The sequence below is a fragment of the Dryobates pubescens genome, chromosome 15 (genome assembly GCF_014839835.1).
Source record: "Dryobates pubescens isolate bDryPub1 chromosome 15, bDryPub1.pri, whole genome shotgun sequence".
Classification (NCBI taxonomy): domain Eukaryota; kingdom Metazoa; phylum Chordata; class Aves; order Piciformes; family Picidae; genus Dryobates; species Dryobates pubescens.
In genome coordinates, this window is record NC_071626.1 from 12131045 (window position 1) to 12156518 (window position 25474).

The 25474-nt window shown below is 39.7% G+C and overlaps 2 protein-coding genes across 2 annotated transcripts in view; one reads left to right on the plus strand and one right to left on the minus strand.

The window, feature by feature from the left end:
• Window positions 1–7293, minus strand: part of WASHC4 (WASH complex subunit 4) — a 39407-nt gene extending 32114 nt beyond the window's left edge. The window contains exons 1-5 of the mRNA XM_054168080.1: window positions 7107–7293; window positions 3053–3192; window positions 1912–1965; window positions 1711–1776; window positions 1496–1541 (exon numbers count right to left, since the gene is read on the minus strand). Of these exons, the coding sequence (XP_054024055.1) occupies window positions 1496–1541; window positions 1711–1776; window positions 1912–1965; window positions 3053–3192; window positions 7107–7293 (493 nt within the window). The remainder of the gene's footprint in view (window positions 1–1495; window positions 1542–1710; window positions 1777–1911; window positions 1966–3052; window positions 3193–7106) is intronic.
• Window positions 7294–13959: 6666 nt separating this feature from the next.
• Window positions 13960–25474, plus strand: part of ALDH1L2 (aldehyde dehydrogenase 1 family member L2) — a 35387-nt gene continuing 23872 nt past the window's right edge. Inside the window, exons 1-5 of the mRNA XM_009908362.2 lie at window positions 13960–14139; window positions 19675–19816; window positions 21955–22189; window positions 23027–23192; window positions 24042–24143. Coding sequence (XP_009906664.2) covers window positions 14068–14139; window positions 19675–19816; window positions 21955–22189; window positions 23027–23192; window positions 24042–24143 — 717 coding nt within the window. The 5' untranslated portion in view covers window positions 13960–14067. The remainder of the gene's footprint in view (window positions 14140–19674; window positions 19817–21954; window positions 22190–23026; window positions 23193–24041; window positions 24144–25474) is intronic.

Genomic DNA, 25474 nt, shown 5'->3' on the forward strand with positions numbered 1-25474 from the left:
CATCCAACTAATTTCTTTAAAGTTCCTAGACTAGTCCTAGGCACTCCAAGGACAAGACAGGAAACAAATAAAATGTTTCTTTATACAGAAGGGAAAGGCCAGCACAGTATTTGCATATATTTCAACCATCCTTGGGCCAGTAACTTTGACAGCTGTTTTAAGTAAGCAAGCTTGCTGTTATCAAAGCAGATGTTACAAGGAAGGACATGGAAGTGGAGGACACAATTTCTGCATTCCTCCCTAACCCACAGAAGTCCGACTTCTCAGTTACTGTCACTCTCAAGCATCCCCTGCAAAACATCCATCAGTAACAAATGGCTTCTGTAGTACATTAGCACTAAAGAAGGCAGACTATTGCAGATTAGAGGCATGGAGTTTTCACAGATCTCCTAGTGTCACTTTGGCAGCATATCACTTTCTCATAAGATATTTAAAATCATGGCTGATAGGAAGCAAGAATTTACAAAGAAAAGAACCCAGCCCCACACTTCTACACATTCCTTAACTGAACCACAACAGTCATCCTATACAGTACTCAAAAGAATGATGGTGAGTCCCTTGCTCAAAGATCTCACACTCCCCAATACTTCTGTCATAGTCAATGCTCTTGGAAAGCTTTTAAAAAGCCTTTTTACAAGATTGCTATGAAAAAGCTTTCCCTTTCTCTCAAATTTCTGAAACAGAAAACAAAGTTAGGTGATGTGCCTCTAAATCAATTCATTAACATATTCAGTCCTCAGGACTGAGCTCTGTGCTTATTCCCAGGCTAGCATCCTTAAAGGTGGAAGCTTTCAGAGGGGTTATCAGTTTAACTCCAAGATACAAAAGCAGCTATCATCTAAAGCAAGGTCTCATAGTTTATTAATTGAATTAATTTACATTCACTTATTCTCCTGTGTGATGTCATGGTCTAAACAGTAGTACAAGTTCTATTACCTGCATTTGAAGGCCACACATGGCAACTTCTCTTGAACAACTACATGGCACAAGAGAAGTAGGCAGGACTTGATCCAAGTTACTTATTAATGGTTTCTCTGTTTTATTAAAATCAAACTACAGATGTATTGTTTTACTATAATCACTGTAAAATCTAGTCCCAACAGAAAGTAAGTTGGTTTAGGATGCGTTTACAGGTGAAAAATGGTTTTTCAGTGCTGTACTTTGAAAAGTAGCTGCCACAGTATAGAAGCTGTACTATATACATTTAATACAACCTCAACAGCCCAAACTCCCTACTTCTCATGTAAATAAAGCTGCAACAAAACTTCCTGTTAATGTAACAATGCTTACTGCAGGTAACAGCACATATATCTCATTGTTATCTTAAGCTAACTCAGGACACCAACATATATCCCTATAACCTCCAAGTCTGTACTTTAGTGTTCATCAAAGAGAGAAAGCATGCTTCCATCCCATTACAGCTATTGTAGCATTTAATAGAACCTGAAGCAGCACCAGAAAACTACAAGCTTTTATGATGAAGGTAGTTACTTACCTCCCTCTCCATAAAACAAGAGGCCATTATAAAATTTCGTTTCTGCCTAACAACAAAAGCAAGAAATGTTTTTTTAATAAACAGAATGTATGAAATCATGCTACAAAATTTAGATATCCTATTTTGTTTCTTTACTACTAAGGAATAACTCTATAGATCAGCTAGTCAATTTGCAAATATTTTCACACATAGTACTAAAAGACAGCTGAACTTACCTCATATTTTAACTTCTTTATTTCACAGCAAAGAGCAGCATAAACAGTTATCACTTTGTTTAGAACCTAGACTCAAAGAGGGTAAAAAAAAAACACACCATAAACGTTACAAATTGAGTCACATTTAGAGGGCTTGGTTTTAGCTAAAATAACTCTGTGTTTTTAATTTATTTTTTTTTCTTTAAAGCATAAAGCACTTACTTTGTTTTCTGTCTTTATGAGCTCCAGTAGGGAAGACTGTTCATATGGCAAAAGCTAAAATTTACAAAATAAATAATGCTTAAAACCCAAGCAAACACACAAAAACCCCCAAACCAAGGGAGGAACAACTTTAAAAAATACTGGTTATAAACACATTTATCCAACCAGGTATGCATTTCCCCCCCACCCCCCCAATTAAATCACAAACAGGGTCAGTAGTAAGTCAGCAATAACTGCACATTACTGGCAACCTATGCTGTGGGAAACCTTTGCTTTTCACATTTCAATGGAAACACCTTTCCTTTCACTCTAAGCAGAAATGCAAACAACTACTAGTACACTACACACTGCTTATAATAATCTACTTGGAAAGCAAAAGCATAGTTATTATGGAGCATGTGAAAAAAACACAGCTCAGGAAACCTAAAACAATAACTAAGAATCTCAAATGTAGGAAACAGGACATCATGTATCTCTCTATGCAGGGACTGGTATTTTATACTGAAGTCAGCCATGATACTGACTAGTTCATACACGTCTAGCACTGTAGTGACCCTACATATAATTATTCAAATTATTTGGACAGATGATTGCTTGAGAGTGCATTTTCAGCACAAATTCCATACTGTAACAACAGCACTTTTAAATGGCATTGGCAAATTCATTGAAGAGCAAAAAACAACATTCCACAGAAGAAAGAGAAGTTATGACCAAAGAAACAGCCACCTCTTGGAGGACCTGGGCCACTAAGTCAAAACACAACTATAAATACATGCACACTTTGCTCTGCAGTTATACAGCTATTAGTGAGCTCTTCTGAAACCCAAAGACCCAGATAAAAATGCCAGCACCCACAAGGAAAAACTTTGCTGGAACCAACATTTCCAACACATGAAGAGCTGTAAATTAATTTAACTTTCACTAGAGTCTCAAAGACCAGAAAACAGTAATATGAAAGCATCTTTTTATATGCATCAATTTATTAGTTACTTGATAATTAAAACAGTATTAAATAGGTTTCTCAAATACAAAAGTCAAAGTTCTAAGAGCACAAAAGCATTAAGCTCTTGCTTCTCAGGTTCTGAAGGGAAAAAAGAACTAGGAAAACAACAGCTGCAATGCATATTAAAAATATGAAGACCTTTAAGGCAATGGGATCAAGACTGAAGTCCCAAACATCTCCAACAGAGTCATCCAAGGCATCTTCAATTCTCTTGAGCTGAGATGTATACTCCTCAAGAAATTTTCCATAATTCTTCAATTGCACTTCAGCATGAATTTCTGAAAAATGGTAACATTAGTACAGCTTTAGAGACTCCTCAATAAACTGCAATATCAAAAACCTTTTCAAGAAAAGTCTTCATTTGTTGCTATTTGGCTCTAGTATTCCTCATTTTACTGTAGCATTTTTCCTCAGTACAACTCCATCTTTAATACAAAGTTCTTATTTGTGTACCAAAAAAAAGTGTTGGTTTAAAAGAAATTAAAATGCTACTTCAAGAATATCAAACATCAAAGCAGTTTGCAGATTACTTTTTTTTAATTTACATATATTTTTCAAACTTAAGATCTTGACAAACCTGAGAATCACATCTAGATGCTGGAAGTGAAACAACTGCAGAAATCCTAACATAGTAGTTGATTCTACCAGTCAGCTGAGCCATTACATATGCAATTATACTCCAACTTTGAGGCAATATGCCTGATCATTTTGGCCTGAGTAGCAGCTGTGTTAGTAGCAATCCTCCTTTCACCCTCTCCCTGCTACCTCTCAGTAAGTTATTTGGGCATTATATGGGAAGTTTATGTCTTTTAAACATTTCTCCCACTTACAAATTCACCATTTCCAAGCAGAACTTTTCTGCCATTTAGCATGTCACATTGAAATGCACAGCTGTCCCATTACTGTTTCCAGCAAGTAGGTTCAAGAAGTAACATTCAGCTGTCAAACACCAACAGTGGAATTTGCAAAGCCAAGTCTATAAGCAATTGGTCCACAAAAGTTACATTCACTCTACCCTGACTTTTTTTTTTTAATCCTTCCCACATTAAGACATCCCTGTCTCCTTTCCTACCCACTCCCCCAGATTATATACAATTACTTAGTTGCATAAGCCGAACTATGGATTGAATTATTACAGCTCAAGGCTTCTGTGCTCAGAAAGAAAGTACAATCCTTTTTCATGCAAAGACTGAAGTGTCTTCTCCATAACTGGGCAACAAGTTAACAGCTTGTAATTTTCTGCCGTTTCTTGAAAACAGAATTGTGAAAGCCAGATAAAGTCCAGCAAAAAAACTGAACTTTTCCTAAACAAGGATTTAACTCTCATGTAGCTTTATAAGTGCCCCTTTCACACTTTAGCAACCTGACTGCTCTAGCAAGTGGGGGGGAAAAAATAAATTCTGTTCTGCATGTTTAACTTCTTGTCCATGTTGCTAGTAACTGAGCCAAATGGTAGTTGATGACTACTTCAGCAGGAGAGCACTGCTGAATCAATTGGCACTTAAACATTTTTTGCAGATAATGAAATATTTGTCTGAGGCACAGCATAGGGCATAAGGGGAGAAATGAGTAAGGATAAATTAGTAACAAAAATGTGGGAAGGACTGTGCACACAAAGGCTGAGACTGAGAGCAGAAATGACTGAAGTGAAGTCCTGAACCAGTTCTAAGCTAGTACTTTGAAGCCAGCATCAATGCCAGCCATATGGCCTGAAAAGCCTAGCCAAGAAGCACAGTATACTCTCCCACACTAAGCTCTGCATTAGTGCCATTGGGTTCAGCCTGTACCCGCAGCCTAGACAGTGCACAGACACTGTCAAAGTAAGAAGGCCGAATTTCACGTAAACGGATCCAAAGCAAGTGAACAAAAAACTCTCCATCAGCAGCATGCACTCCAGACACTGACATACAGCCCTTGAGATGCAGCATTGTATTATTCTCTTCCATCAAATTCATCTCATCTTTCAGGCTCCTTCCAGGGCATCTTTTGGAAACTTCACTGCAGAAAACCAGTAAGACATTGATGGACGCAGAGCCCTTCAGAACAGAGTTTAACTACCTAGCATGTCAGCTTCAATACCTTACTGATAGAAAATCTGGAGTATAAAGATTTAGAATTAGAGGGGTGCTGTGGTATTCCACCTCCTCCTTCCTTTGCACAAAAAAACAAAGAGCAAAGAAACTGACAGAGACACTGGGGCTTTACAGGACGAACAGAAAAAGCTTCCAAGTCATACAAGAGCAGGAAACCGGCAATGCCGTTGAAATCAAATGCCTGTGAATCAGGCAGCATTTCTCAAATGAAATCTCGCACCGGTGCTCTGCCAGAGGACCCACAAATTATCACATTCTCAGAAGCCAAATGATGGATTTTAGCAATACTCATTTATAACTGATATTAACTATTTCCAAATACTTAAATTAACTATATACAGCCATTGACCTTGTAGTGATCATATAAAATATGAGACAGGTATGAATAATTTCTCGCTATTGAACTGATTAAAAAAATAAAATAATTATTTGGAGTTGGGGGAAGCTTTTTAAGATGCAGGAAAAAATTCCTAAATAAGCTGGTTTACATGGAGAAAGAAAAAATAAATCACAGAAATCAGGCAGTTTGGTTTTTTTCAAGTAGCAGACATATTCCACAAGATATAATTTGTTTAGAATAAACTTTGCTTTATTTTCTCCAGGTGGTACAATGAAAAGCATTACAACTGGAACAATGTGAGAGATCTGGTCAGCACTACAGATCCCCCAAATGAATCCTTTTACATAAAAATCAGCAATATCAATATTCAAAGGCCTTACTGTCACAGCAGGATTTTCTAGTGCTATGTCCATAAACATCTAGGACAGAGAGGCAATGAACCAGATTTACTATCTTGTGCCCTCGGTTGAGCAATTACACTTGCTAAAGGTTAGTGATAATGGTACAAAAAGAAAATAGACAACAACAAGTGTTCTTCAAGTCACAGGAGTTTTGTTCAGCCTTTCTCTAGGTGAATTTTGTATTCTCAACAGATCAGCCTGTTTGATCAGCAAGACGGTGGTAATGGAATCACATAAAAGTTCTCCTAGGTGCACTTAATGTCACAGTCAAACTACTGGACATCGGGGGAGGGGGGGGAAGCACGGTTTTAAATACCACATTTTCTATTCTGCAGCTAGAGAACTGGTCAAACTCTCAGCATGGGGCAGTTTCAATTTCCACTGAAATACAGATTAAATTAATATTGGATAAACAGTGTCATCCCTTGGGATAATATTACATGTGAAACAGTTGGTCCATGAGTGACATTTTTTTTTGCAGCAACACCATATGTAATTAATTTGGCACAGTCCAATTTACAGCGTGTATTAGTGTGACAACCATATACGTTCCCCATTTAGAAAGTGGGTCACCTCCACAGGCTGAGAAAAACGTGAATTTTGATGGTCACACAAACCCACTGCCAAAGGCTTAAACATCACAAGGTTTTATTTAATTATTTTAGAAAGGTGAAACTGCAAGTGACTGACTGCCCAACTCCACGCAGCGGAAGCTGCATACAACTAACTTATCTCGATGTGACTTCTACGGCTAACCAAGGAAGCAACTGTAAAGACTTGTGAGTCAGGAGAAATGGTCGAGAAGGTAAGAAACCCCCTCCCCATGACAAGCACCTGTTCCTCCTGCCCGGGTCGTGCAAGAAAACGAAGTCACGCAAACCTGCCTCCCCCCTCCCTGCCACACTAGAGGCAACACGCCAGAGAGGAAAGGCTGGAAAAGCCATTCTCTCACGCCAAAACACCCAACAACTATGGAAAGGACGGTGGCAGGAAAAAATGTCACCGCAACAGCCCACCCCCGCAGGCCTGACCGGAGGAGGAGCAGCACTGGGCTGGCGGCCGAGGGAAGGGGCGCGGCGAGTGGCCGGTTCCCCGCACAGGGCAGGGTCCGTGAGGGAGGCTGGAGAGGTGACCTCCCACAGCTCCCACGGTTGCGTCTCCCCGCCCCCCCCTACCCCCACCCCTTCCCCCTTTCCCTCCCTCCCGTTCCCACCGGTGATTGCAGCGACGTCGAGGGGCCAGAAGGGTTCCAGGAAGGAACCAGGGTCTCCTCAGCCCTCGCCTCCCCCATTCTGTAGCGGTTACCGCCGCAGGACTGCTGGCCCTGTGCTAGCCCCTTCCGCCCCGCCCTCGCTCACTCTGCGAGCCGTCGTCGAGGCGGTCGAACTCCCAGTCCGGAGAGAGGGTCTCCATCGCCAGCGCCCGGCAGCAGCTCCCCCTCCTCCCCTGACTCAGGCGCACGAGACTTCCTGGCCCGCTCCCGCGCCGCACTCTGGGAAATGGAGGCGAGGTGTTGGGGGCGGAGCGCGCCTGGGCCCCGCGCATCAGCAGAAGAGGAAATGGCTACAAAGCCAGTGCCGCCAGGAGCACAGCGATGTCGCTAGGGAAAGAACAACAAAAATTGCAGCTCCAGTGAGAGATTTATCAATAACTGCAGGATCACCCGTAAAAGCTAACTCTGTGGTGCATCAGGTCTGAAAATAGCGCCTACAGTAATTGTTTTCTGACTAAAAGCATTCCATCCTTTGGAATATATTGAATTTAAAAGTTTCTGGGGAAAATAGCTCCAGCTGGTAGATTTATTGTCGATGACTTTTTACCTATTTAAAGTGCATCATAAGAGGCTAACCTGGGTTTGGGAAAGGAGACATTAAATTTAGTTTTGTGTAAAATAACACAAACAAATGTTAGGAATAACTTATTGTTTGTTTTTAAAAGAGAGAACACTACTTTGGTATATTTAGAACACTACTTTGGTATATTTTGTCAAATGATCATAATGTAAATGTGTCTCCTCCACTCATGAGATTCCGTGGAGTTTTTAAATCCCTAGAAGTTTAATTGTGCAGAACATTGACAGCTGGCAGTGAGCACAAAGGTGTCTAAGGAGATGATAGGTATCACAGAGAATGAAAACACAATTTATGCTAGAGTTTACAGATTGCATTCTGTGCATGGCTGTGCAGGTGCAGCTTATACTGAAATCAGCAGAGCTGCTATACATTTTTTTCAAAGCCAAGGTATGTCTTCCAGTTTTGAAAAACAACATGATAGAACACTTTTTCTTCAAACAATGTATGATTCCTTGGAAATAAATACTGTGTCTTTCAGTTATGGAAGACTGCACATAAACAAAGGCTCTCACACTGTTTAATAAGTAGTCACCAGGATTCTTGTTACCTGTCTGGGAAAAGCACATCCTTGCATTTTGCTGATTGGTACAACAAAGAAACTTGTAGAATGGACACTTGGTAGGGCCCTTCCTTCCCCAGATCTGAACTGAATTTGTAAAGAAAGAAACACTGTGGGATTGGTTATTGCAAGGTTGTGAGGTTGTCAAAACTGCATACAAGGTAACCTAAATGGTCAGCCTACACAATTACCACCCTAGAGAGTGCACTGTGATCCCCACAGCATAAGCTGATGTAATCCTTAATTTGAATATGGAAAAAAAGAAAATTATTTTAAAAGATAATGTATTGAAATAGAGTATTTTAAAAAAAGGCAGGAAGAGGCTCCCTAATTGGGAAAAAACAAAACCAAACCCAGCAATTTGACTCCAGACTCAGGTACAGCAGCTAAATTTTATGCTGCCATTCATGATACAGTTCTTTGAACTACTTGTTATTGGGTTTTCCTTCGTCTCTCTAGGTGGCAGCATTTTGTTGCTTGCATGGACTTATTTAAGTCAGTTATAGAAGCTGCTGGAATTTCTGTTTTCTCTTAGCATCTGATTTGGAATTAATCTTGAAGCTGACTGTTTTAGTGACAGCAAGTCTAGCTCAACTTTGGTAAGTTCTCTGGGCTGTCTTATCAGTGAATGGCCTAATGCTATTGCTCATGTGAAATTATTGATGATTTTATAACTTCTGAAAATTGGATGACAGTTTCCATTTGTATCAGGAAGCTTTATTTTATACAAGCTTATAGGAAGTTGCTAAGATTGCTCAAATCTGTTAGTATCTTCAGATAATGCATTAGACAGAAGAGTCTTTAGATTTCATTTAACACAGTGATTTTTGGTAAGTTAAGCATTACAGAACACAGACATGGTTGAGAAAACAATAATTTCTTTTGACCAGACCAAAATGATCATGGAAGTATATTTTCATATTTGGCTTATAGAAAACTTTAACATGGCATTCAAACAGGAACTGCTGAAAAGGATCCAGAGCAAAAATTGCTTTTTGCTTATACAGGCAAAACTCCACCAATATTGATAGAAATGTAGTTCTTTATAGGAAAAAGATTTTGGCTTGCTGGATCTGCAGATAAGCAGCTGTGCTCATCTATGGAACATTTACTTGAATCTTTCAAGTAGAATAAAGTTCTTGCTCAAAGATTTTGTGGCAGGGTTCCCAGAAATTATTTACCATCTGAAATTTGCTCTTTGCAACCTTGTTCCACAAAGATGAGGACTTTTGCAGAAGTTTCTATTCTATTGAATGGAATTTGAGAGACTTCCACTTATGCATGAGAGTAGGGCACTTGATAGTTCTTTCTGCTGGTTAAATTGATAAAATAAATACATTTCATCATTAAATAGTTGCCTAATTTTGGTTACTTTGGAAAAATCAAATGCCAAACATAAGGTTTTAAATTATTGTCTAGATGGCAGAAACTATGCGTAGTAGTCAGTTGTGAAAGCCTTACCATTATGTGTGTCTGGCCCAAAATGAAATTAAGACACTGAAAATAAGAAAAAGAAAGAAAAACAAACAAACAAAAAAAAACAAACAAGTTTTCAATATAAATGTTGTAGACAAAACAAGAAATAACTTTCCCATTAAATATTGCTTCAGCAAGTGGAAAAATATGCAGAGTTTCTGTTGTATAAAATTTGAGTTGAAACTTGTCATGCAATTAACTCAGTTAGGGGATAACCAGTGCAAAGCCTCATTTTATTTTAATTACTCAGTCTTTAAAACTGGGTGAACTCTAAAGTACTCCTCAGGAATCTGAACTATGGCCAAATCTCTGTTCATCATGAAAAGCTCCATCAAGGCTGATTTCCAATGACAAAAAGCTTACACGGAGCTATTTAGTTGATTACTGAATTCCAGGGCTTGATTTGTCAAAAGAAAGCAAATCCTGAAAGATTCCAAGCAGTTTCCCAAGCACTTCAATATGTGCATGTACTTGGTGTCCTGTGGAACACAGCGTTCCCTAATGATCTTGCCAGGTCATGTTGATACCTTCAAAGACACTTGAGTAGCTTCTGCTTCCAAGAAATCAACAAGGATTTATAATGCTTGGCCGGACTGGGTCTTACATTTGTTCTGTACATTTTGACACATACAGACCCATTACACTTTGTGAGTGTGCTATTGAATAGGCATCTTTAGCTCTAGAATAATCTTTGTGTACATATCTTTCTATCTGTTTTTTGCAACTTGCTGACCTACAGCTCTGGAAAATGAGGGAAGAGAGATGGGAAAGCCCATGCTGGAAAGTTTACTATGGATAATTACAGGGAAAAAAAGAGAGAGAAATGTATAAAATGTGCTCCAAACAAATTGCTTAGATTAGCAATGATACAATTGGAGGTGGAATTTCACCTCAGATTAACAAGAAACTGGTATTTGCAAGATACCTTCCTAACTGGGATACAGAAATCACTGAGGGATATTTTGTGTCATTTTCTTCCAACCTACAGAGAGCCCAGAGCAGTGCATTGTAACTATTATAATGGTTAACAGTGATATTGGAGTTTACAATGTCACACAAGACCTATTGTTCATCTGGGTGGCAAAAAATCTACTGTTTGAATTAACTGTAAATGTTCCCACTGATCCTTGAAATTCCAAATAGCCGATTTCTTAAGTGATTTTTAAAACCCATGCATATGAGTTCATCACTGATCCTAAGAAGGAAGGTGATGGTATGCACATACCATCCTTGCCCATGATTTAGCACACCTTTTTATCCCTGTTTGTGTCACTGCCCCTCTCATTGCTATGACATGTAAAATAATTCCTACTTCTTACTCCCCAGCTCTTCTTTATACTGTGCTTCCATTGACCGCAGACACCTTCTGTGATTTTTCCCTTTCATCACCTAGCATTTTAGTAGTCTGTGAAGTAAATAGAGATATATTGCTGACTTGATAGGTTTGGAGTTGTGTTTTGGAGATGAAGCTATACCAGCTAATTATACCCTTGATTACCAATAATTTACACATGTATTGCTGTATTGTCTATGTTGCATGTGTGTAATGAATAGAGCCAGAAGTCATTACAAATTGCTTACTTAGAAAGACCAGGTATTTTGCCCTAAGCCTGTGTGTCAGTGGTTAAATGCCAAATATGTGATGTTCTAGTTGGAGAGGATTTTGGCTCATGAGCTAGGATTTAGAATTTCACGAACTTCAGCAATGCTTGAACCCATTCCAAACTTTGTACCACAGGGCCTTCTGGATGCCAGTTTTTATAGTAGAAGTTGCTTGCACTCTATTGTGTGGAATTTCTACAACTTCCATCAAGTTATAGGATGACCACACAGATACAGATTCCGCCTGCTGTCTGAGGCAGTGAAATAGTTCCTTTAGATAAGGTTGGTTGACTGTACTTCTTATTTGAATACACGGTGGGTTTGATCAGTTGCATGACTATTTTCTGTGTGGTGTGTATAGTGCCTGTCAAGCTGTGTAATTATTACTCTTTCTCAATGAAATGCTAATTCATTAACAGGCTTTTCAGACCAACAGCACCTGTAAAAGTTAACTGATGCACTTTAGTCCAGCAAATTATGAGTTTCATGTGGGGTTTTTTTACAATTTCAAGAGTACTGTAAAGAAACACTTATCACAATGAAATGTGATGGATTTTATTTGTGTTAATTAGAAAATATGAGGCCATATACTCACAGAAGTAGCCAATAACAATAGAACAATAGCCTGGAGAGGAGGAGACTCAGGGGTGACCTTATTGCTCTCTACAACTACCTGAATGGAGGTTGTAGACAGGTGGATGTTGGTCTCTTCTCCCATGCAACCAGTACCAGAACAAGAGTCTCAGGCTGCATCAGGGAAGGTTCAGGCTGGATGTTAGGAAGAAGTTCTATACAGAGAGAGTGATTGCCCATTGGAATGGGCTGCCTGGGGAGGTGATAGAGTCACCATCATTGGAGGTGTTCAGGAGGAGGCTTGATGGGGTGCTTGGTGCCATGGTTTAGTTGTTTAGGTGGGTTGGATTGGTTGATGGGTTGGACGTGATGAGCTTGAAGGTCTCTTCCAACCTGGTTTATTATTTTCTTCTATTCTACTCTATCCTATCCTATCCTATCCTATCCTATCCTATCCTATCCTATCCTATCCTATCCTATCCTATCCTATCCTATTTGAAAATAAGCCACAAAGCAAAGTCTTTCTTAATGAAAGTCTGGAATCACTGTACACCGTTGTTTTTAAACTCACAGTACCACAGATACTAAAGAAGGAACCACTTGTATAAATATACTGTCCATCCTTGTTAATGCACTATTTGATTATTTCTACTAGTTTAGTTTTTAATATCTCAGAGCAAAGAAACTCACAGATTCCTTTGGGTGACTATTCCATAACCTAATAAATTGTTGCATACTCGATGGCATCATGAGAAGAATCTTCACTGAAGTGGAAAAAATAATACTCTTGGCTTTTCACCACATAGAGAAATTATGGGGACAGACTAATGATTATTTTCTGAATTTTCATTGCAAAAGCAAAGCTCAGTGGCTTATTTTAACTAAAAGTTTTTAATTATAACTTCTTTTGATTCCACTTGATGCTATTTACCCTTACCGGGCTGCCAAGAGCCTGAAATAAAGGGCAGGATATAGTTTTGCTACACAAGAGCAAGTCAATGTATGAATTATCAGAGTCATAATGTAAGCCCTTGTGTAACTTTACTCCATGGGGGAATAGGGTTGTGCCAAGATGACTTACTTTGGGACTGGCACAATTTGTCTCTTGCAGAGTCTATCCTGCCTGTGTCACCAAAACACAGAGAAAGCAGTAGTTGTGCAGCAATGCTCTTTCAGGAACAGACAAGCAGCTGAAGTACCCTGAAGAAGACGGTGGGGGCCTTGTAATTAAACCCCGCGGTAAAGAATTATCCTGGGTTAAAAGAATTACACTTCTTTTGCAGGAAAGCATAAAAATAATCAGTGAGACAAGGATATCTGGAAGTGTTAGGCAAGACTTGGCTGTGTTTTCTACTGTAACAAGATCTCTGCAGGTCAAAGTTTTAGCTTGAGCACTGCTTCTGACCTGTTCACAACTTGGCCATATGATGACCAGCTTCTCCACTCTTTCCTTCCTTGTTTGTTTGTTTTTTTGACAGGAACAGAGTGTATTTCAGCCTTTTACCCTCCCTTCTTTAAGATTAAGTGTGGCTGGGATTTAAGACTGATACAATTTGTGATGATGTTTATACTGCTGTGTTCTGGTTTTGCTGGGAAAGAACTATAGAATTAATATTCTGCTCAGGAAGGCTTCATTTTTTAGAAGACCTGATGCAGTGAAAACAAAGTTGACAAGACACTTTCTTTTCTAGCCATGGTGTGTGAGACTCTGTAATGATCAAGATCTTCATCAGTTTTGAGTTGACCAGGTGCTGAAGCTAAGAGGCGTGAAAGCCAGGACAGCTGCCCCAAGCTGGCCGATGGAAGTATTCCATACAATAAATGTCACAGTCGCTCTAAATTACATAGTTTACTGAGGACAGTCTCTTTTCCTGATGGCCACTGTCACTGAAGGGTCTCACCTGTCATTCTGCTCCCATGCCCTGTTCTCCTTTTTGGTGTGACCTTCACATTATCAAGTGGAGCTGTGGTCCTCACAGTGCTTGACCCTCTGTCATTCACTGCTGGGAGCACACAGCTCGCAAACACTAACACAGTTGGGCGGAGCACAACTTTGTGCACCTTCTGTTAATATTAACAGTAGGGGTGTTTATTATTGGCTTATTAAATCTGTTTCCATTTCAACCTACAAGCTGCGGGGCGCCAGAGGCATCGGCGCGCGTTGCGTAACAAGAGGCGGTCCGCCGCGGCTGCGCTGCAGGCTTGGTCTTCGCCGGGCATCCAAGAGAGCCGAAGGACTCGGCGGTACGTCTGAAGATGCTGTGGACGGCCCCCCGGCTGCTGCGGACAGCCCCGCGGCTGCTGCGGACGATCTGCACGTCGGCGGCGGTGAGTAGCGGGAGGCGGGCAGCGGAGGATGTGCCGTGCCGTGCCCGGGAATGAACAGCGGCGGCTGCTCCTCTGCGTGCCGCCCCACTCGGAGGGCAGCAAGGGGCCGAGAAAGGAGTGGGAAGCGGTGGCTGGGGGTGGGGGTATTTTCCAGGATGTGATGCGTGCATATTGCCTCTGCCGGGGTGTTAGCAAAGCGCGCACAGGCACGGGAAGGTCAGGAGGACTCGGAAGAGAGCTGGTTTCACTGAGGAAGCAGCATCTTGCCATTCGGTTCTGCGGGCGGGATCGCAGTCATCAGCTGGGCGCTGCATTTTGCAGAGATATGCCTGGAAGCTGCAGAGAACAGGCACTAGTGACTCTGATAATCACCGGTTACCGTGTGTCGAGAACAATGCGAGTGTGGCCCTTTGCTGCCCCGCTCACTCTGACACTGCCCTGCGAGTAGCTGAAGGTTGCCTTCTCTGTTAGGAAGGACCATGCCTGTCCCCAGCACCTAAGTGAAGCCCTCACACTTCAGCCTAGGAAGTGTTTAGTTTGTGACCTCATCGCCAATTCCTAGCCCTGGGATGGTGGGTTGCTTGGGATTGAAGTTAATGGCCTGAATTCCTCTGTACCCATGGTTTACTTTTTTCCAGCTGTGTTACAAGCTGTTCTTTATGTCCTATTAAATATGTAGGGTGCAAGAACTCCTGCAAGTAACTGCTCCCTGAAAGCCTTACCTGGTCCAAATTGTCCAGATGTATAGGTCTGGCACACTGAGTAAGGCTGGGAGATGTTTTGTCCAGATGTGTAGGTCTGGCACACTGAGTAAGGCTGGGAGATGTTTTGTCCAGATGTGTAGGTCTGGCACACTGAGTAAGGCTGGGAGATTTTTCCTTTCCTAAAGGCTGTTCTTTGTTTCATGTTTGACTGCCCAGTTTAGCACGAGGACAGCAGTCCCCCAAAGGTATCTACATGGAAGGCATTAGAATAAAGCAATGCAGCATAAGGGTTTTGAAAATGCAATCAGCAGTGCCAAGAATGAGAGTAAATGCCTAGCAAGAACGCATTGCCCGTAGATGTGTAAATGGGAGGGGAGGTTCTATGATAAGTTTCCATTTAAAGGCACTAGAATTCAGCACACATAGAGAGATCCTCAGCTGAAATAAAGTTGCAGTATTGCTTTTCAAAGGAAGCCTCATTCTACCTTACTGTTCAAAAAGATGGACCATATTAAAATATGTACTAACTTCAGTAAATTCTTTCACAGAATAAAATATTGCTGTCTGTTTGATAGTAAGCTTCATAACCACAGTAGCAGTTATCAAATATTAGCCTTCAAGAAATGTGATTAGAGGCTGACAACCAATTAAATGTTAGACACACAAACAAAAGAGGCAGTAACAGAAAATCATTTTTATCTGTGAAACAGATGTTCCCCTGTGGAAAGGTTTTGTAACTTTAGACTCTTCTGAGACAAGAAACTAGAACTTGACAATCACCAGCACTGGTCAGTCTTCTTCTTCTCTATGCAGTGCTTAATTAAATTTGTTACCTTTATTTTTTTGTGAGGTATTCTGGACTAAAAAAAACAAACAAAACAAACCAAGAAATATTGTATATCTTTTAATGATGTATATCTTACAGTGATTGTATATCTTCTAATGTAAATTAAATTCTAGCACAATATCAACAGATGGTATGGCCAGAATTTTTAAACAGGGAAATGAAACTTAAATATTTCTCTGCTTCAGTATGAAAAAACATAAAAGTGGACTTTCAGACAAGTTGAGCATTCGAGATAAACTGCTTCTACAAGCAGTTCTCAGGTTTTATGCTCCTTACCTTTGTCTTATTTCTGAAGAATAAAGGCAGAAGTCTCATTTGGGCTATCTTTATTATGTTCTTTCAATGTACTAGCTGGGCTACCATTGTAAATTAGCATAGTACAGAAATCAGAGGATTTCATACCATGCCAAACATGCTCAGTGATCCAGCGTGTTACTCTTTCTCCAGTTTGCCTGCTGTAGTTAAAATAACAAAATCTTATTACGAAGATCTGATTATTACTTTTTATTACACAGCAACATTTCTACTACAAAAGCAAATATATCAGTCATAAAGCATTGGTAATGAAATTTGCCTGCATCCATGGGGCCTTGCTACATAACAATTATGATGATAAGTTGTGCTAATTGTAATTCAAAATAAGGTCTTGTCTTTATTAAAAACAAAACAGTAGACATATTTTAGGCATTACTGCCAGCAGTGCAGCATTGATTATCATCATAATATTATCATCACTGGTCTCATAGTCATTTTTTACCAGTTAACTATAACAAACTGATTTTGCAGGAGCCTGGGTTATGTTCACCTTAACATCTTATTAACCGTTACTGCTGCAGTTGCTCTAGTGCTGACTAACGCTGTGATACAGGGAAAGGTTTGCTTTGCAGCTTCATTCTAAGAGGAAATATTGTCTCTGGACAAAGAGTTATTTTCTATAACTTTGTGTAAAAAAATAAAAAGCACACTTCAAAATTCCTCTAATGGAAATGACCAATTCTAAGGCCAGCTGCACAACTAAAATGTAACTTGATAACAGCAAAATACATCCATAATATTCCAACTGTGAAATCAATTGCAATGAAATGGATTGTGGGTTTGAGTAACCTATAATTCAGGACATTCTTCTTTGTCATTAGAATAGAATAGAATAGAATAGAATAGAATAGAATAGAATAGAATTAACCAGGTTGGAAAAGACCTTCGAGATCATCGTGTCCAACCTATCATCCAACACCATCTAATCAACTAACCATGGCACCAAGAACGCCATCAAGTCTCCTCCTAAACACCTCCAGGGATGGTGACTCCACCACCTCCCCGGGCAGCCCATTCCAATGGGCAATCACTCTCAGTGAAGAATTTCTTCCTAACATCCAGCCTAAGCCTCCCCTGGTGCAGCTTGAGAGTGTGTCCTCTTGTTCTGGTGCTGGTTGCCTGGGAGAAGAGGCCAGCCCCCACCTGTCTACAACCACCCTTCAGGTAGTTGTAGAGAGCAATAAGGTCTGCCCTGAGCCTCCTCTTCTCCAGGCTAAGCAACCCCAGCTCCCTCAGCCTCTCATAGGGCTTGTGTTCCAAACCCCTCCCCAGCTTTGTTGCCCTCTTCTGGGCACATTCCAGCAAGTCAGCATCTTTCCTAAACTGAGGGGCCCAGAACTGGACATAGTACTCAAGGTGTGGCCTAACTAGTGCTGAGTACAGGGGAAGAATGTCCTCCCTGCTTCTGCTGGCCACACTATTCCTGATACAGGCCAGGATGCCATTGACCTTCTTGGCCACCTGGGCATACTGCTGGCTCATGTTCAGCCTACTATCAACCAGTACCCCCAGGTCCCTTTTTGTCTGGCTGCTCTCCAGCCACTCTGACCCCAGCCTGTAGCACTGTGTGGGGTTGCTGTGGCCAATGTGCAGAACCCAGCACTCAGATGTGTTAAATCTCACACTGTTGGATTTTGCCCATGTGTCCAGCCTGTCAAGGTCCCTCTGCAGAGCTCTCCTACCCTCTAACAGAGCAACATCTGCCCCCAGCTTGGTGTCATCAGCAAATTTACTGATGATGGACTCAATGCCCTCATCCAGATCATCAATAAAGATATTAAAGATCATGGGGCCCAGCACTGATCTCTGGGGAACACCACTAGTGACTGGCTGCCAGCTGGATGTGGCACCATTCACCATCACTCCCTGGGCTCAGCCCTCCAGCCAGTTCATAACCCAGTGCAGAGTGCTGCTGTCCAAGTCACGGGCTGACAGCTTGGCCAGGAGTTTGCTGTGGGGGACAGTGTCAAAGGCCTTGCTGAAGTCCAGGTAGACTACATCCACAGCCTGCCCCACATCCCCCAGGTGGTCACCTGATCACAGAAGGAGATCAGGTTGGTGAGGCAGGACCTGCCCTTCCTAAATCCATGCTGGCTGGGCCTGATCCCCTGGTCATCCTGTAAATGCTGTCATACGACCTGATGGGCAGCCCAGATCATTTGATATCCTGTCAATAACCCATTTAGTGAAGGCTTTCTCATGTCCCAGCACCTTATGAAAGGAAAAAGAGAAGGGAAAAGAATTAAAACCTAGGAGTGCCAATACACAGAACAAATACCAGTGATTAAGATACTGGAATGGTGCTTTGATTCCTATTTATCTTTCTAAGCTCAGGGTATCTAATGGGTCATTCAGTAAAAAAGGAAGTGAAACTCCCTTTTGCAAAGAGGAAGTTAAGAATAAATAAGAATAACAGTGGGGTGTGTGTGCATTTGTTTGCTACCTTATATTCGAGCCTTCTAGGAGGCGAGATCTTTATAGTTTGAGTCTAGGACTACTTTCTACCAGATTCAGTTTGGAGGAAGTTAATATTTCTGTTTATTCTGTGTGGACCTTTCCTTCATGACCAGGTCTGCTAGTCCATTTGTTTTTCAAAGGTTTTCAGTTTTTCAGTTTCCAGAAGCTGATGAAAAATGCTAAGACAGTGCTTATAGAAACAGTTCCACCCTTCTGCCAGTGCTTGAATGCTTATTCCTGCTACCCTGCTGGACCTGTGCTAGGACTCGGGTCAGAGCAATGAAGCAGACCAGTGAATAGATACAGATAAGAATAAGACACATTTTGTCAGGTCAGTGCCTCTCTACCTCAGTACTTTAATCCAGTTCATGTAGCCCCAGGAGTACCAGTTCTGGGATAAAGGAGATGTTAGAGGTGGTGGACTGGAGGCAGGATGAGAGAGGAGCACAACTGTCCCATAAATCTAAAGGGACTCTTAAGGAATCATTAGTTTTCTCCAGGTGCAAGCACTTGAATAAAGTAGCAGTACATGACATCCTGAGATCATAGAAGTGCTGTGATTCTTACTATCCTAAAAATAAGAAGTGGAAAGTTATTTGGACCTACTCAGTCTGAAGAAGCTTAAAAGTGTATGTCCATTGTACTGGAATGCAAATGCAGGACGCAATGGAAGTCCAGCAAGGGAACCTCACACTTAACGGTATTTCCTTGTAAGAACATCATATGGATCATCACTACCCCTAACTTTGCAGGAGCAATGCGATCTTGTCTTCTTTAGTCTATACATGTTAATCACAAATGTTATGCTACCACTCAGTTATAAGGATTTAAGTGTTTTGTGTGCCTGTTTAAAAAATGTATTGTGATTTCTTATGATATTTGTTCTGACTATGAATAAAATCATGGAGCCTGTTAGGCCTCTTGTAGCAAGCAGTGGGTCTGTCTAATGAAAACTCTGAGAAAGTCATATAAACACCAGTGGCAGTGTCAGATGATTCTGTTATGTTAAGTGTGGTCTCTCTGAATTTTACATCACTGGTCATTAATATAAAAAAAATATTCCCTCAAGGGTGATTGGGTAGAAAGGCTAGAAAGACTATTCCATTTTAAAAGGAAATGAACATGGAGCAAGAAAAAGCAAGAAAGAAATGTAAGCAACAATATATTTTCTTTGCATCCTAGAATATGATTTGTTTTAATTCTTTTTGCCAGGTTTTTCAAAATAAGCTAAAGCTAGCCCTTATAGGTCAAAGTATTTTTGGACAAGAAGTTTATACCAAGCTGAGGAAAGAGGGACATAAAGTTGTGGGAGTATTCACAGTGCCTGACAAGAATGGACAGGCTGATCCTTTGGGTAAGTGTAACCTTAACCCAAATGTTAAAACTGCAGGCATATGTAACAAACTTGCTTTTTTACGGGAAGCTGATATCCATATGGGAATCACTTGCATATATTGCCTTTATTACACTGGATTCAGCACAAATGTTATGCTTCAGCAAATGTAAGTCCCATAACTGGTTTACTCTTGGCAATATTTACAAGTTGTTTCTAAGCATACAGGGCCATGAATCAAGATACTTGAAAAATAAACTAATCTGGGTACCTTATTTGGATGTATGTTATCCTGAACTAGATCTGTACAGGCTGCTGAGCCTGTACTCAAGCTCAGATGTCTGTCACCTGTTTCCCTGTGCTGTCTGGGATATTCAAGGCATAGAGCAAAGACTGTTTATCTCTGGCTTCCTGCCTTTTTCTGACAAGCTTGCACATAGCAGTGGTCCTGCAGATCCTGTTTCTCTTCCACCTGGACTATGTAAAATGCATTGAAAAGGTTAGAGGAGGCTTTGCTCTTCCTTTTTCCATCATCAAAATGCAGAAGGATTTTCTAGACTTCCTAAAGAAAGAATTGTTTTCTGAAAGGTATTCAAAATTGTACTGATGGAGCAGAAACCAACTTTTTTGCTACTTTGGAATCATCTTATTAGTAACTTTTTTTTTTTCCCCAGTGACAAAAAATTTGTGAGTTAATGTGATTAGCAGATAGAAGTGCCAGAACGGAATGTGTCTTTATAGACAACCTGAAATTAAAACTACATTCCATGAGCTGTCTCTAGTTGGAGGTTATTTTTTTTTGTTGAGTCCTGACTTGTTTTCACAGAACTCTTATGAGAGAAGAATCAAACATAAATTTTGCTTACCTGGGCTATGGCACTCCTAAACTAGCATATAGTTCTCAAGCTTATTGTATCCTATAACTGTACCTCATTAAAAGAGCTAATCATATTTTGGAAGAATTAGAGAAAACAATTATTAGTTTAGAAAAAGACAGTTCAACTTTCCAGCTCTGGAAGCATACTGTAGTACTTGGTTATGTTCTATAAATTATATTGTACACTTATTATACTAGCAGATGTAGCTAAGTAAAACTTCCTCTGATTTAAATAATATATTTATTTTAACTAAACAATAGAATTAGTTTATTGGTCTCCTGATGGGGAGGAAAAAAAAGAGAGAAATAACTAGATGCTTCATTGCTTTTTGCTTCCAGATGACTCATACTGTGTAAGTCTCAAGTGAAATCTGCTAATGTTTCTGTATCCTCAGACAAATACAAGTTCTGTTTCTAATAGCAATTGCAATACACACTAACTTCCCTGGAGTGATATTTAAGTAAGCATTGTCTTAAGACTTAAGATAATAGGCAAAAAATGCTTTATGTAAAACTCAAGATCTAATTTCTGAAGTGAAAAAGAGAAAGAAAAATCCCAAATGTGTCTAGAAATATAAATTAGGTGAATTTTCTATACTTATTTTCCCTTTTCTTTCTATTACACACATAACTCAACAAATGTAGAATTGGACTCTTATCCAACTCTCTGTGCTGAGTTAAGTGGGTGTGTAGTGAAATTTATCAATCACCTAAAAATTCTCTCTGCAGCTGGTGTGCTTTTTATTTTTCCTCACCTTTTGGCCTAATTTTGGGCGTAGCTTGTGTCTCACAGATAAATAAAAGCATTTCCAGAGGCACTGGTAAGCAGAATTTCAAGGAAATTACTGAAAGTCACTAGCATCTGTAATTATTTGCACCACGTGGCATGAAGCTGCTGATGTGAGTGAATCTTAGTAATATGTAGTTGTATTCACATAAAAATTGCTGAAATAGAAAATTAAGTTCTGCTAAACCACACCATTTTCAGGCAAATGTAACACACCAGACAAGAAATAAGTGTCACTGTTAATTAGTCAGTAACATTCTTTGATCTTTCCTGCTTTCATTGGTACATATTAGCCAACTCACGAGAGTGAACTTGAAGTTGAAAATTAACGTAAGTTGTAGGCACGAGAATTAATAAAATATATCCAAGTGCAAAAGATTTTTAAACAGTATACAAAGGGGTGGCTCTAATCATTCACTTAGTGATCTGCTTAAGCTGTCATGCAAATATCTCTCTGACTTCAATTTGAGTTCACGTTTTGTTCTTGCCCCTCAGCACTGGCAGCAGAGAAGGACGGTACTCCTGTTTTTAAGTTCCCCAGATGGAGAGCTAAAGGCAAAACTCTCCAGGATGTACTTGAAGCCTACAAATCAGTTGGAGCAGACCTAAATGTCCTCCCATTCTGTAGTCAGTTCATCCCCATGGATGTTATTGACTGTCCAAAACACGGCTCAATTATTTACCATCCATCCATCCTACCACGCCATCGAGGAGCTTCTGCAATCAACTGGTGAGTTCCATGCCTCAAAACTGTTTTCATGTCACATTAGGATGTTGTTTTATACCCATTATTCATGTAAATGCTGACACAGTTCTGTGGACTTGAAACTGCCCTGAAGGAACTACTTCAGCAGCTGAGTATTTAGTTCATGAGCTGCACTTCATACCTTAGATTTGTTATGATTTCTAGTGCATGTGCAGCTGTCATTCTGGGAAGATCAGTGATGTGGTCTGTACATTCACATATTTTATTTACAGAGACAAATAGGAAGTCTGGAGTTTTCATACTCAAGAGTTTTCCACTCTGAGTTTAGCTCTTTTGTCAGCTGCGCAAACACTGTACTTCCCTCACTGACCTACAGATAAATTATGAAGCTTAGCTAATTAAACAACCATAAATTATTAAGATAACATGATGTCTAGAAGCTTCCATGTTAAAAATTGTCACAACTTTTGCACACTTTTTGCTCTGTGTCTCTTACCACTAATAATACATTGAAAATAATCATCACAATGAACTGTGTGATAGACACCCTGGATTCAGTTACAGTATCACAGTATCACAGTATCACTAAGGTTGGAAGAGACCTCAAAGACCATTTCTTATGTCACTTTGTGGAAACCACACTTCTATGGTATCAAAACTTTGGGTTCCTGACTATGAAATGAGCAATAAGACTAGTGCTAAAGCTGGTTTTGAGTTTCTCTTTTGTCTACCTAAAGTAGATGAAAGTGTAACAGATCAATAGATATCCCTGAACACATTAATATTTTGTTTTGGGTTTTTTGTTGGTTGGTTGGTTTGTTTGTTTTTTTATTTGGTTTGTTGTTTTTTTTTTACATCCAGGACTTTAATTCATGGAGATAAGAAAGCAGGGTTTACTATTTTTTGGGCTGATGATGGTTTGGACACTGGACCAATCCTTCTGCAGAGAGAATGTGATGTTCGCCAAAACGATACTGTGGATGACCTGTATAATCGGTTTCTCTTCCCAGAAGGAGTAAAGGCTATGGTATGTTTCACTGTACTAAATATCAACATTTTAAGAAGAAAAGAAAAGCATATGCTAGAATTTGGAAGTAAAGGAAATACAGACAAGAGACATGCATTTGAAAAGACAGAGGTTGTGGCACTCAGCCAAATCCTAGACTTCAGTGAAGCTGCATTGTTTCATGACTGCTGAGGAGGTGGCCTCAGAGTTTTTGGTGGTTGAAGCAGGCAGAGGATATCCTGTTTCTACAGAGGGAAAAAAGCTGAATTTGTTTGGAATGTGGCTCTTTCCAAAGATTTCTTGCATGTTTTTACAAGGTGAAATTTAAAGCTCTCTGAGAACAGGAAATTAGGGGTAAGGTTGAATAAAATAACATTAAAAAAAAAGAAGGGGATGGTAACTCAAGTTTGGAGTCCTGGTGGATTGGCCTTGGAGTTTGTATGCTTGTCATTTTTTGTATCATATTAAGAAGAAAAGAAAATGTGTAAAAAGTGCTCATTATGGATCATGAGATATTTTTTTTCTCTCTCTCAATTTAAATACAGAGAAATAACTTTTTGCTGAAAGAAAAAGGAAAGAGTTAAATACAATCATACACAGCCACATTCTCATCCTGCAAAATTTAGGCAGCTGCTGTGTATTTGGTGTCTACTCCTATCAAATTGCTGAGGTTATGTCTTTTCTGAAATCAGTTTCAGTATATATGTATGTTAATCAGTGCAGCATTGGTCCTCAATGTTTTGGAAATACTAGGTTTTAAAAATAAACCAGTTACTCTTGTGGCAGAAAGTCTTTTGCTGTCATTCACAAATATGACTGAGGAAAAAAGGTGAAGCAAGCTAACATTAAATCTCATACTTTTTCACTTAGGTGGAAGCTGTGAATCTAATTGCTAATGGCAAAGCCCCTCGTATAACTCAGCCTACAGAGGGGGCAACATATGAAGGGATTCAGAAAAAGGAAAATGCAGAGGTAATTTTAAAGAACATTGTATTCTGTGTGATATCAGGAGTGATATGAAGTTAACAAGAATTCTAACTTAGTTTTTTCCTCACCCCTTACTCCTGTGATAACTCCAAGGATGGATTTAACAGAGCCTCATGTTAAGTTCCTGTTCCCTTTCATCGGTTACTTATATTTATAAACTTGGTGTCCTACTTGGGATCATCTACACACAGTGGATTCTTACTATGTTATCATACTTTGAAATACAGCATTGAACAAGGACAGATTTCATTGTTTACCAAAGTCCATACTAAATGCTTTACAGCATAACAGATTCGCTGTTAGGGAAAGGAAGTGTTGGCAACACTTTCTTGCTGGCAACACAAAAATAAATAAATATCAAACTCACCTAAGCAAACAACAGAGAAAAAATTACTTAACCACCCATGTAATAATTACATTATATAAGTACCCCCACCACATTAGCTGTATCTTCTTTGTATCTGTGAAGGCCACCATAAAGTAGTAGTGAATGCTGCCTGTAATACTTTCTTTTCCTTTGCTGGACCAAGAGTTTCAGCATCTTGCCCATGGTGAATTTGGTCCTTTCCACCTGAGAAATTGAAGGTGACTTACCTTAGAAATAGGGAGCTTCCTTGGAATGAACTAACTTGTGGTGGTTTGAGCCTTAACTGGGACTTAAGAGCTCAGATGGGGGCAAGGCTGAGAATTCCTCCCCCTCTCCCCCCTCCTCCTTCCCAATATAGAGGGAAAAAAGAAAGGGAAGGAGCAAATAACTTAATCTCTCTACTGTAAAAATCTATTTGTCTTATAACTTGCCTCTACATATTCCATATTCTTTGTGCTTAAAATAAGAAGGATAGCTGAATTTTGTTTTTTAATAGTTATACTGATACTTTATTTTGTACATATACTGCAAAGATAAATGAATACATTTTCACCAATGTTACATATTAAATATACATGACATTCTTAAAACATTATTTCCTTTTTCTTCAAGGTCTTGCAGAAATTGCAAGTATTAGGGATTCCATCTATGAAACAATTTACAAAGGGTTGATAAATGGTTAGAAAGTATTTTAATAGAAGTTTGTATGTTTATTTAAAAACTTAGGATCCAAACAAATTTCCGCAGAAGGTGACACCCCAGACATACACTTACTTATACTTACACTATGCTTATTAAATTTGTTGATCATAATATTATTTGCAAATCAATATCTAGTAGCAAGAGTTTTATTTTCATATTAGTGTGGGAAGGAGAATCTATGAAAAAATATAAACTGCACAGAACTCAGAAGTGCTAAGAGAATCCCATTTGATAGGTCTTTATGATT